The sequence below is a fragment of the Bos mutus genome, chromosome 25, assembly GCF_027580195.1.
Source record: "Bos mutus isolate GX-2022 chromosome 25, NWIPB_WYAK_1.1, whole genome shotgun sequence".
Classification (NCBI taxonomy): domain Eukaryota; kingdom Metazoa; phylum Chordata; class Mammalia; order Artiodactyla; family Bovidae; genus Bos; species Bos mutus.
In genome coordinates, this window is record NC_091641.1 from 4,030,355 (window position 1) to 4,043,678 (window position 13,324).

The 13,324-nt window shown below is 42.1% G+C and overlaps 1 protein-coding gene across 1 annotated transcript in view; it reads right to left on the reverse strand.

Annotated features, from left to right (window-relative positions):
* The window catches only part of SDK1 (sidekick cell adhesion molecule 1), a 743,568-nt gene that overhangs the window by 433,945 nt on the left and 296,299 nt on the right, over nt 1-13,324 (reverse strand). Inside the window, exons 5-6 of the mRNA XM_070363134.1 lie at nt 9,544-9,650; nt 7,267-7,414 (exon numbers count right to left, since the gene is read on the reverse strand). Coding sequence (XP_070219235.1) covers nt 7,267-7,414; nt 9,544-9,650 — 255 coding nt within the window. The remainder of the gene's footprint in view (nt 1-7,266; nt 7,415-9,543; nt 9,651-13,324) is intronic.

Sequence of the window (13,324 nt, forward strand, 5' to 3'; positions counted from 1 at the left end):
CAACGGTAAAAAGTCACAGACCGCATGATTCCATTTACAGAACATTCTCTGAATGATACAATTACAGAAATGGAAACCAGCTTTGTGACTGTCAGAATTTGGGGCACGGATGAGGGATGGAGGAAAGGGATTGTGATATAAACAGGCAGCGTAGCAGGAATATTCTGTGTTTTGAGTGTATCAGCCTTAATATCCTGGCTGTGATGCTGCACAACAGCCCTACAAGGTCTCACAACCTTGTGGGGAAGCAGCTAAAAAGCATATGGGAGCTCCCTGTGTGACTCCTAACCACTGCATACGAATCCACAATTAACCCAAATACCAAGTCTGATTAAAAATGAGGAAAAACCAAATATTATATGATTTCACTCATATGAGGGACCTACTGGCATCAAATATCAATAACCTCATATATACAGATGACACCACCCTTATGGCAGAAAGTAAAGAGGAATTAAGGAGCCTCTTGAAGGTGAAAGAGGAGAATGAAAAAGCTGGCTTAAAACTCAACATTCAAAAAACTAAGATAATGGCATCTGGTCCCATCACATCATGGCAAGTAGATGGAGAAACAATGGAAACAGTGACAGACTTCATTCTTGGGCTCCAAAATCACTGCAGGTGGTGACTGTAGCCATGAAATTAAAAGATGCTTGCTCCATGGAAGAAAAGCTACGACAAACCCAGATAACATATTAAAAAGCAGAGGCATTACTTTGCCAACAAAGGTTTGTATAGTCAAAGCTATGGTTTTTCCAGTAGTCATGTATGGATGTGAGAGCTGGGCAATAAAAAAGGCTGAGCGCTGAAGAACTGATGCCTAAAAACTGTGGTGCTGCAGAAGACTCTTGAGAGTCCCTTGGACAGCAAGGAGATCAAACCAATCAATTCTACAGGAAATCAATTCTGAATATTCATTGGAAGGACTGATACTAAGGCTGAAGCTCCAATGCTTTGGCCACCTGATGCGAAGAGCCGACTCATTGGAAAAGACCCTGATGCTGGGAAAAATTGAAGGCAGGAGGAGAAAGGGATGACACAGGATGAGATGGTTGGATGGCATCACTGACTCAACAGAGAAGAGTGTGAGCAAATCCCAGGAGATAGTGAAGGACAGGGAATCCTGGTGTGCTGCAGCCCATGGGGTTGCAAAGAGCTGGACATGACTGAGCAAGTAAACAACAGCAGCTGGCATCAAACTCTGGAGACAGAAGGTGGAGGGTGGATGCCAGGGGCTGGGGGCGGGACGGACAGCTAAGCGTGAACGCGGACAGTGTTTCAGTTTACAGGATGAAGGGGCTCCAAAGGTGGGGTGGTGGTGATGATGGCTGCCCAGCAAAATGAATACAGTTAATGACACTTAATTTACAGAGAAAAATAGTTAAGGTAGATTTCAGGCTACACATAGTTTGCCACAATTTCAAAAAAATTTCCAAAAATAAAACCCAGAAACACTTCGAAAGATGTACCACTGTGCGTGGAATACAACCCAGATTCTTTCCCAAATTCTGGCACCTCCAGGATCCCATTTCCCCTCTTGGGCCCCTTCTCTGTCCACTCTCTGTTCACAATGCCCTGAGCACCAGACCACCAGTTAGCAAAGGCGACAGGCTTTGTCCTGGATTTGCATGTATGTGACCCCACTGCTCAGAATATTCGTCCTCTAGATCTGTGCATGGCTCGCTCCTCCTCCTTCGGACAGGAGCCCAAGAGTACAGTGGGGCACAGGGGCAAAGTGTGGGCTCAGCACCGACCAGCTGTTGGCCTCTCTCTGTCGCTGCTCCTTTCAGCAGAGTGACAGTAATGTTAATAACAATACAACCCACCGGGCTGCTGTGGGGCTTCGGTGAATCAGTACAGAGAAAACACTTCAAGCGGCGCCTAGCACTCAAAAAATACCTAAAAACAATACTTATCAACAGCACCTCAAAAATATCACAGAAATCATGTCCAACAAAAGAAGGCAGAAACAAAGGATTCCGTATTCTGTGATTCTATTTATAAGCAATTCTAGAATAAGCAAACTAACCTATGGTACCAGAGTGAGATTAGGGGCAGAGTGTGGCGGGACCGGGGGTAAGAACTGTCCTAGGCAACTTGATTAGGAGGGTGATAATACCCGTGTATACACTTGCTAAAATTCATCAACCTGTGTCCTTAAAATCTGTATGTCCTGTTGTATGTAAATTACAACTCAACAAAGTGGATTTTAAAGCCTCACCTGCACAGAGGCGTCCTTGGCCACACCCCGCTCCTGCTCAGCTCTCTCCCACCCACCTTTCTACACCCCTCGTCACTTTCATCATCCTCTGGATACGCCTGTGTTTCCACGCTGGACCATGACTCCGGGAGAGCAGAAGCTCCAATGTCCTCAGGCCCCTACCTGGCCTGAGCAGCTGGAACAGTGCCTGGCACAGAACAAGTGCTCAGCAAGTAACTACTACATGCAGGAAGGAAGAAAGAGCAGTGGAGAGGCAGGCCTGGCCCTGAGCATTGCTGGTGCAGACACCAGAAAGGACCTCAGAGGCTACCAACGATGCTGTCCTCATTTTTGACATGAGAAAATGGAGGCAAAGGAGAGTAAGTCATCTTCCCAAGGTCAGAATTAATGGTGGAAGCAGGTCTGGAGCTCGCATCTCCTAGTCTTCTTTACTTATACAAATATGGCTCAATTCACACGTATAGACATACTCTATAAACATTCACAAAATGCCTATAAAACATAATATGAAAATTTTAAAAGCATATTATTTTGAAAGCCCAGTTAACTATAAAAATATTATTACAACCAGATCTACTTCATTCAAGCATTAAGTTGTGACTCCCAATACAAGCGCTAATTTAAATACACCTTTCTTGCAGTGCCTGAAATGAAATGGTGATAGGTTAATGGATGCTGGAGTATTTAAGCATGGACAATCATGAGTCAGACTGTTTTCAAGTCACCTGGGATGCTGTTTCCTGCCCATACTTCACAATTCAGCTCATTCTGAGCAAGTCATCTCACAAAACTGACTGCAGGTTTGAAATATTTAGTCTATAAACCTCGCATTCCTAGGAAAACACATGCCTGTACACTTGTGCTTACACATTCCCGTCAGGTAGGCTAAGGGTGCAGTTTGAGAGTAAGAACCTGCAATTAAGCAGAAGAATGGCACTGCACAGAACACGTTTCTGCGTCCTAATCTGATAACTACCAACATGAATTACCTCCCGGAGGTAAGAGGAGTACTGAATGACATCAGCATTCACATTTCATATTTTGAGAAATAAAAGGAAACAAAGAACATATATCTAAGCTGAAATAACACAGAACAATTTTATTATCAAAGTAGACTATACTTATAAGATAAGGCTATACTCATCTCTGACGTGCAAAGATAGCAAACTAACTGTTTGGATTCAGTAAATCAGAAAAACACATAAGCACTTTTTTCATCTTTTCAGATAAATAAAACCTATAATTACCAATTCAAAATTCTAAGTATATCTTATTCTCTTTCAAAATATTGTTTGCTTTTCCAAGATATATTTCACCTTCGTTAGCACCACTTCCTCCTGAGGTTTGTTATGTCTCTCCCCTACCCCCCTGTTTTGGTGAGGATGTTTATACTACTACAGGAATTTCCTTCACATTCCTCATTTGTTCCGTTTTTCCAGTATTGCATCTCTGCTCTGCACAGCACCAGGCCAAGGAGGGCGATAAACACAGACATCTTAGATGGTCAGGACTCAGGGGAGGTGAAAACCCCTTGAGGAGACAGCATCTACAGACACAGGGCAGGGTCGTGACTCTCGCTAGCTAACGTCTCCAGGGGAGATGTTGAAAGAAAGTGGCCACGTCTGCCACATGCTGGTCACAGGGACAGACCCTCAGCTTAACTGCTCCAGACCCAAGACACTTGCCTCCAGGTGAGACCCCTACCTTCCCACCGTATCAGTCCCCTGTGGAGCCCTCTGCCTTCAGTCCCTTTGCCGTGTTACCGCCCATACGCCACAGTTTCAGGAACTGGGACCTGCATCCCCTTGGGAGGTCCTGCTCCCTGCTCCTCGGGCCTCAGGAGGGGCCCTGGCTGCCACCCCGTCTGCTTCGGTTGGCCAGGCTCTGCAGTTCTCCAAACACTCCAACGTGCTTCCTTGGTGCTTAGCCAGAGGCATCCTCTGTGACTTGCAGCCAAGAGCATCTTAACTGATACGATGGAACTCTCTGGGCTTTGTTCCCTGGCGTGTATGGTCCATATGCACTGTAAAGCCTATAAGTAACAAAACGGCAACCACCCCCAAGGTTCACCAAGCTGCCTTTGCTAACCTTGAAAGTGGTATACACAACTGTCCAATGACTGGATCCCCTTGGCCATCCAAGGGGATGTCACTCTTAACAAAACAATCCAAAACAAATGTCTACACCTTAATTAGAAGGGCGTGTTTGCCTTCTCTTTGTCAAGAATTTCTGAAGATAGGGACCAACAGACCCAATACAGAGAGGACAAACAGCACACATGCAGGCATGTTCACTGACGTGGGCGTGTGATTGTGTGAGCCTGTGGCTCATGGCAAACCCAGGCTAACCTACAGTATTTCAACTTGAAAGCTGCTGTTCTAAAACAGGAGGAAAAAGATGAAAGCAGTAAAAGGAAAAAATAAATCAAAAGCACGAAGAAGGTTCGGCAAAATAAAGTGAAACGAAGAATTGGCCTGATGCAGAAGAGAGCTTGAGATGTAGAGTCGGCAGACCTGGGTTAGAGCCCCGACTCTGCCATTTGTCAGCTATGCGCCCTTGGGTGGGTCATTTAACAACTCCAGTCTTCAGTTCTGATAGCTAATTATACCTGCCTCAGTAGGCGACTCTGAGGATTAGAGAAGATATGTTTAAAGTACTCAATAATAGCTGCTGTTAGTATTATTAATAGACTATTCAACTAATTTTTCAAGTTGAAAAACATTAGACTCACCTTTTCCCTTGAAAATGAAAAAAAAAAAAAAAAAAAGTCATTTAATTTTAAGCCTAAAGCTCACATTTCTCAGGTTATGAGATAATGTTAAAGCGTGGCGGGGAAGGGGTGGCAAGGTGAGGAGGCCCCTCCTTCCCTTGACGGCGGTCCATCCCTCCCGTGTGTTAGGGCGCTGACCCCAGGAATCGGTAAAAGCCGATGGAGAGGTCTGGGCTGCCTCAATAGGCGTGAAACACCTTGAGCCAATCGCTTCATTTTAAGTGACGCCTCTCACGGTCAAGAACAGGCCTGGTGCCGTCTGAGTCTCGCCCGCCCGCCATCTGGGCAGAGGCGACGCGTGAGTGCTCTTCCAACTGAGGCCTGAGCTGGACTCCATCGGACGCGTCAAGTGGTACATCTGTGAACGACGCACAAACTTGTGGGGATAACTACGCAAGTACTGATTTATGACACCTCGCACAGCAGGCACTTAATAAATATGGGGGTGATGATGAGGTGGAAAATACGAAACTAAAAGGCCTTGAGAAAGTGTAAATATCCATAATCAGCCTCATCTCATCTCTTAAAAAAAAGAAGCCATCAGGCATATTACTCTACTGAGACTGGAGATTTATCAGTCACTTCATGGTGGTAAGCAGACTGTCTGCTATGACACTAAGTTAAAGCCCTATGAGTATCTTTTGTGTTATTGGCTCACCAGGAATTAGGCAGTCTTCAGCAAGAAATCACAAGTTAAAAAAAAAAAAAAAAAAAACAAGCTTACAAAATTAAGAGTTGTTATTTCTTTCTGCATCCTTTTGTACTTGAATAAATGTTGTCTCAGGAACATAGCTAGACAATGGATTAACAAATGAATTACTTTGTAGTTATTTGCTACTGAATGAAAATAATCCTCCACCACAGACACTAATTAGAAGCTCCAGTGTTTGAGGGGAAGCCTAAGTCAACCTACCCGCCCTTCCGAGGACTGACTCTTTCCACCCGTGCCCAGCCACACTGTGCTCAACACAAGGACCTTCCAGAACACTGCACAGGAATCTACCTCAGCTGCCTTATTCTCAGCCCCACCACCCTCTAAGAAAACGAGAAATTGATCCCTTATCTCTGTTTCACGCCAATTCCAGAGGCATTTGTTATAATTGGAATCAATATAAAGGTGGATACCTAAGCAAGTTTCAATAAAATACAGAAAAAGGGCATAAGTTATCCCATTTCCCAAGGTAATTTATATTTTTACTAGAATTTTAAAATATGGCTTTTACATATTTCAGTATTTTTCCTGTTTTCAATAACCAGGATAGAAACATTTGCTAAATAAGCTTAAGAATTATGTAGGCACAAACAGAGTTCTGATGCCCAGGCAGAAGAGTGGGGATTCTGGGCTTAAAGACAGGACCGAGTGGACGGTCAAGTGGGGAGAAAGCATATTTGAAAAACCATTCAGCAAATTCTCTTACACATAACCTTTCTGGGAAAAAAATAAAACCATTTTCTTCTCACAGTTTTTGTTTTTTTTTCCTGAGTGCAACCATCTGATGGCATAAATATTTGACATTTAGCCCAAGATTATAGCATTTCATGATCCTTTCAGAAATGTCCATCCTCAAAACCTTTATATTCAGTATATTATCTTTAAATTACATTGCAAAATGCCCACTTATGAAATATATCCGAAATGTTCTTTTTAATCACTTAAAGCTTTCAAATGCAGAAACTATCTTGCATTAGATAAATATCTTAAATGGGAGATAGGCAAGAACACCTTGAAATAATGCTTATCTAATCACAAAGCAACTGCTCTGCAATAGATGGGTGAACCACTAATTAGACAAAGGGAAATAAAACTGTCATGGTAGGATAAAAGGATAAAGAGAAATAAGCAGTAATTACTGTTTTATCGTCAGAGAAAGTAGTATCAAATGTGGCTCAGTAAAAAGAGGGAAAAACCCTACAGCTCTGTAAGTAAATACCAGAACTCATTAAATTAGTACTTGGAGCTCAGTACAACTCAGGATGACAATGGCATCTCAAAAAAGTGCATTCAGAAAAGGAAAAAAAAAAACCACCATAAAGAGTGAGTGAGGGTGCTTTAGTTAGGGCATGTGCTATACTGGAGAATAACATTACATGAGGCTTTCCTTAAACTGCTTAAAAATGTCCAAGCCAGTCTTAAAATAGCTCTTGATTAAGGCTCGAAGTAGGTCTAGGAGACCAGGTTACTCTTTCTGAAGCTTAATTGGCACACTTAATATGTACAGTGGTACCGACCGGTGTCACGAGACGTGTTTCGAACTGCAGGTTTGGAACAACTTACATCCTGCTGCTGGGGATAATCTTGTGCCCGTCTCGGAACCACGTCACCTGGGGCCGGGGGCAGCTGCTGATGGGCGGCAAGCTGAGGACGGCTGCGCGGCCTTCCGAGACCACTCGTCTCTCGTCTGCATCCGTGAAATCTCCCATATCTGTAGAGGAAAATCAGACTTCTAAGTTCCAGAAGACTCTTTTTGAGAGGGAGGGAGGTCAAAGATGGACACTCTGTTTTATGGCAAAGTCACCGACGTCGCCCTCATGGAGCAGTGAGACCACAGAGGAGCGTTCCTGCCGATGAGTGCAGGCTGGGGGCGGGGAGAAGCGAGGGCAGGAGCCGCGGGCCTCCAGAGGGCCCACAGGACGCGTGCGTCAGCAGAGCTCCGTGGTCTTTGTGTTGCTGCCGCAACAGGACAAGGACACGTGTGCCACCGATTTTAATACTGACGTCTTTGTGGGAAAGCATCCTCCTGCTGCATGAAGCATTTGCTCAGAAGCGCTAAGAAAATGCCTTCGGATACCGCCCAGACCTCTGCCGCCGGTTCTGCCCAGGCAGCCCTGTTCAGCTTCGCCGCTGTTTCTGGGGTGAAGGCTTCCTGAAAGAATCTTCCGGGAGAAGTGTTTTTTTAACCATTAGTTCACTTTTGGAGAGTTCTCTAAACCCCATGCTACTGACTTCATTTGGGGCAGGTAGGTTTTGTTCCAGTCTTTGTGCTACTTACTGGTTTAGAGCATTTAAAAAATAGGATCACAGGAAAAAACCCAGACATTACAATGTGGGTATATGTGGCCAATTTTAAAATTAGTACCATCTGAAAGGTTTGAAAAATTTTCATATTATGAGTAGCTACAGATATATGTATATACACATGGGTATGGAATTCATATACATTTGGAACAGTCTAGAAAACATCTCTATTATCAATGAATTTGTGATTCAGAAGAAAGTATTTACTATGTTGCAAGCAGTATTTAATAGTCTAGGAAACATATGAAACAATGAAACGGATTAGGATATTCACAGGTAAAGTGAAATTTGTTATCAAAGAGAGAAATTAGAGATAAGAAAGTCTAGCCCTAGAGATAAAGGATAGCAAGAAAAAAGCCCAAAATTAAATTTTATAAACTAGTACTTAATATATTATAATAAATTCTAAGCTTATTCAAATATATTTTGAGTACTGACCTTAATTTTTTATTTATGAATTGTTTTCAATTATTCAATTGAATAAAAATTCTGAATTATTCTGCAGACAGGTTTAGTTGAGTGACTTCACCACCACAATTCAGAAAAATGAAGTCTTCCTAGTAATTAAAACTAAACACGTATAGCATCAGCACCGTACACAGTCACTAGTAATTACAGGGGAAAAGTAGAATAACTAGAAATTATTTTATTTTATACAGTAACACTGAAAACTGCAAGCCTTAACTGAGGTCAAAATGACAAGTGAGAAAATACCTTCATCATTGGTTGACGTGACCCAATTTAGGAGCTCTTTAGAATTCTCTAAAATCTATTATGAGGCATTAATATGCAATTTAAAATGACAACACTTTTTGCTTTCTTTTAAATAAAGAGACATTTTGGTTATAAATTCAGAATATAATAAAGCCTACAGGCCACTTTACATGGACCCTACCCGTCACAGATTTTGGACTAAAGTATTAAAACTAAATATTAATACTGAAGTATTAAATGCTTTGAATTGGCCGACTCCCCTCTCCACCATTCTGCTAAACACTACACCAAAATTCCAGTCCCTGCCTTCTGATATCCCCTCTGGTTACTTTTAAAAGTTTCATTCTCTAAAATGGTCTGCCCAGCAGAGAATTATTAACTCACTCCAGAATTGAGACATGCTATCCGTGGACTTGGGCAGTTGGATTTCTAAACAAATCATCATTGGAGAGAACTGGCTACGAACAGACAAAATCTTATCTGAGTTTAACTTTTTTATTTTAAAAACATTTGAATCTGAATATAACAAAAGCTGAGAGCAGCTAATTCATAAAGCAGAAAGCATCTTGCTCATTTTTCCTATCCTCCACGGGGCCTTATCTCCTAAATTGAAAGAAGTGGCATTCACCTCACCAGCCCCACCATCATCGTCGGACCAGCTGCATTCGGTATTTACTTATCTCTCAACCAATTTTAGCAATTATCCTCTTCCAAATAGAACCCGAGATAGAAACTCAACTCCCACCATGGTCAAAGGTGACTTTGATTAGCGTGCCCACAGACACTGTTTAACATTTGTAGATGTTTTCACTGTGCACATACATGCGACTTGAACTTCCGATCTTCTTTGCAAGAGTGCTCCCATTCTGTTCCGAACAACGCAGCGGTAAAACCCGGCATCCAGCCTTTGCAAAGATGGAATAACGTACCTGCCAAACAGCAAAAAGCAGTGTTAATGGTTGTATAACTACACAGCCAGCCATGACACCCAATCTAGTATATTTTGGTATCTAGCAGCAAAAATATTTTAATTTTGGTAAACTAATATCTATGCACCCCTTTGCTGACCAACAGGCTCACTGCAACCGCAGTTTATCTGTGAGGCTATGTAATGGCTGTTTGTCTCTCCAACTAGGCTGTGACTACCCCACACCCCATGGACCCGTCTTGTTCACCGCTGTACCCCATGCCATCATGTAGACACATCACTCAAAATGGCCTCAATGAAAGATAACTGTTAAAAAGCTGAAAAGCATTCCACTTAAACTAGGCCTTTTGATTTTTTTTTATAATTCCTTTTCTTAGAATTTCTAAAAATTCTTTCTAGAACTGCAACAGTTATGTGCTCCTGCATCAAAGTTCAGACAACGCGGGATGAGACACAGGCCTCATTCAGGCGAAGCGAGAGGGACACCAGGACACAGCTCTGCTCCCCACAAAGAGCAGAGCCTTTGGGCAACATTCACTCCACACACCTGCCTTTCTTCTACACATATGGCCTGATATTAACTTTAAAATCTTTCCTGATTGACTAAAAGTTTCTTTTATTTGTATTTTCCATTCCTATGATTATAAATAACCATTCCTCAAATCAATGCCTTTCTAAAAAGATCAGTAAATATTACAGGGGGGAAAAGGTAGTTAGAAGATATGGTCTCCATAAAAGCCCTGTTTTTTTATAATTCAGGGATTTTTTTTTTTTTTTTTTGGCTAGGAGGATAATTGCTTTACAATACTGTGTTGGTTTCTGCCATACATCAACATGAGTCAGCCATAGGTATACACACGTCCCCTCCCTTTTGGGCCTCCCTCCGTCCTCCCCTCCCCTGCCCTCCCATCCCGCCCTTCTAGGTGGTCTCTGAGCACTGGCTTTGAGCTCCCTGTAAACATGTCCCCTGCCTTTTGAGCCTCCCTCCTCCCCTCCCCTCCCCTGCCCCCATCCCTCGGAGCACTGGCTTTGAGCTCCCTGTAACCCAAGATGTTTTTAATTCCATAAACAAGCAGGAGACAAGGGGGGACCACTTGAGGTGAGCAGCTCCGGAGCTCGAACCTCTCATGCTACCTAGGAGAGCACATTTAATAGGTTTCTAAGCTATGTTCACCAAGAATCAAGACTTGAGTTCTGGATACTTATTACACATGGAAGGGTGCTATCCTAAGAAGGAAAAAGAGAGCCTGAACCCAGTCAAATAGGCGCCTACTTTCCCAAAAAGAGAAGACACCATGATGCTATCCTTTTCTAACAAATGCTCCGCTAATAGATACCTAGTTATCTAGTAACAGGTATCGTCAACTTAAAAATACTTCCTCTTACAAAGTATAATCAGAGAAATGTAAAAAAAATAATAATTATCAGGTAAAAGGCACCAAGTAACATGTGCTTTATTTGCTCAGTTCCTACACATACCTTGAAATCACTTATATTCAACTAATTGCTCATCTTTTTACTCAAGTATGTCCAATTAGTCACCCAGAAAAAGGAACTGATAGGCATAATTTTTAAGTGAATAAAACATTTGGAAAATACAGGTAATTCAGTATTAAGCAAATATTAATCATCATAATTATGGCAAGATTAATAAAATATTTTATGAAAAAATACTGCTGAGCCTTAGTCTTCAAAAATTTATTCTATACTGAAGAATGGTTCTTCTCAAACAGAAAATTAATTAGTGAAGACAATCAGAACAATACCAAACTGAACACAAAGAGTCAATGCCATTTATTTAAATTACAAATCAAGACTAGAAGAATGAGCACCTTTGATTATTATATACTGTGATTATAATAAGGAGGAGTTTTGAGATTAGGTTAAAACAAAATCAAGAAAAGTTTTTGGAAAAGAAATAACAGAAGTTACTGGAGTACATATTTGAAAAAATACAAGAACAGTTTCATGATTGCAACTTAACCACATTTATACGATTGTTATTAATATTTTGTATTTTTGGAATACCCTGAATAGCTTTTATATTCTTACTAATTTCTATCGTAATCCTATGTACTAATATGCAAAAACAGCACTGCTTTCAAACAGGGAGAAGCAGACACAAAACTGAATATTAGGCATATGCTGCTTTGTACTGTCTCTTAGTCTAATGTCTCACCAGGGAAAAGAAATATACAAAAAAGTTGCAAAGTATTCCACCTAATACAGGAATTCCTACACAAATTATGTTCACCCAACAGATGGGAATATTCAGCGCAAGCCTATTGTTTACAAACATACACTTTTAAGCAAAGAAAGTTCCCTGACTCTTTGTAAGAAAGCGTGATAAAATCTTAGCACCATATGCCACTAAAATATAGAAAATGCTTGCTCCCATTTCAAAAAAGCACAGCAGGGAACATTTGTATTCACTGTTTCATGGCAGAACCTACCAGACCAACAGAACCTTTTCCAGGCCCAGTTCATTATCAGGAGGAGCAAATTAAAGAAAATCGAACACAAAATCACAACAAACCCAAGGTTTAAATGTTCTTTCTGGTACGTAGAGTACCTCAGCTCTGAACTGCCACTTGAAATGGGCAACAGCGACAGCCTAGACTTCCTCTAAGCAGCAGTTCTAGGCCCAGTTCCGTCCTAACAGTTGCTCGACCAGCCCTCCCTGGAAAGGGTGACTGACACTGCGTGCCCAGGGTCTGCACCGTGTCCCTGTGTTCGGAGAATTCTCTGCTCTGAGTCCTGGTAGAGGCAGACCCTTCCATTAACAGGGCACAGGAATGAGATAGTGCATGGTCCCTGAACACACACAGTCTGGACATTTAGATCTGGGACTGGTGACACAGGAGCAGGGCTAAGAGAGCATCTGTCCAATAGCACAGCGGCAGGGCACCAAGGAGCCCTGGGTCAGGGGAACGGGGCAGGTGTCCAGTGCCAATCAGGTGGAACCAGGGTCCGGCAGTACCAGCAGCAGCAGGACCCGATGGGGCTGGCAATAGGGGTGATTTGGCTCTGGTGGGCCCACTTCCCTCTGTTCTTGCCTAATGTCAAGCCAGCCCTGAGACTGTGAGAGCAACCCAATGACCAGGTAAAAACTTCCTTTATTTCAGAGAGGGTTTGATTGGCTTGTCCTGGAACTCCCCGGAATGTAGCTGACATAATTTTGGTTGAAAAAACGTCTTAAGTTACTAGGTACTCATAATGGTCACAGAAAAACCTCAATAATGCCTCACTGAATAATCTCTTTTTAAAAAATCATGGCTTCCTGGTTAACCACTAAGAATCATTAAGTGGTAAATAGTGCCCAAGAAACTGAGACTAATTAACATATAATGTGGAGTATCCCTAACAAGAGCCACTCAAATCTTAGAAAGTATCTGACAAAATACTGTCTGTTTCAGCACAGTTACTGCTGAACAGTTATTCCCAACAAGAGTTAGATGCTCTAAGCACACAGGTCTACAAAAACCTATCAAGTTCAGAATAACAAAATTACATCCTCCTTGTAGAAAAGAAAAGCCATACTTCTCCCTCTAATGGCAAGGGATGTAACTCAATCCACAAGAACGATTTTTCATACCCATTTAAATTAGATATGTTTTTATTTTTCTTTTTGGGGGGCCTACATTCATTTTATGCCACCGCAGACAAGACTACTCC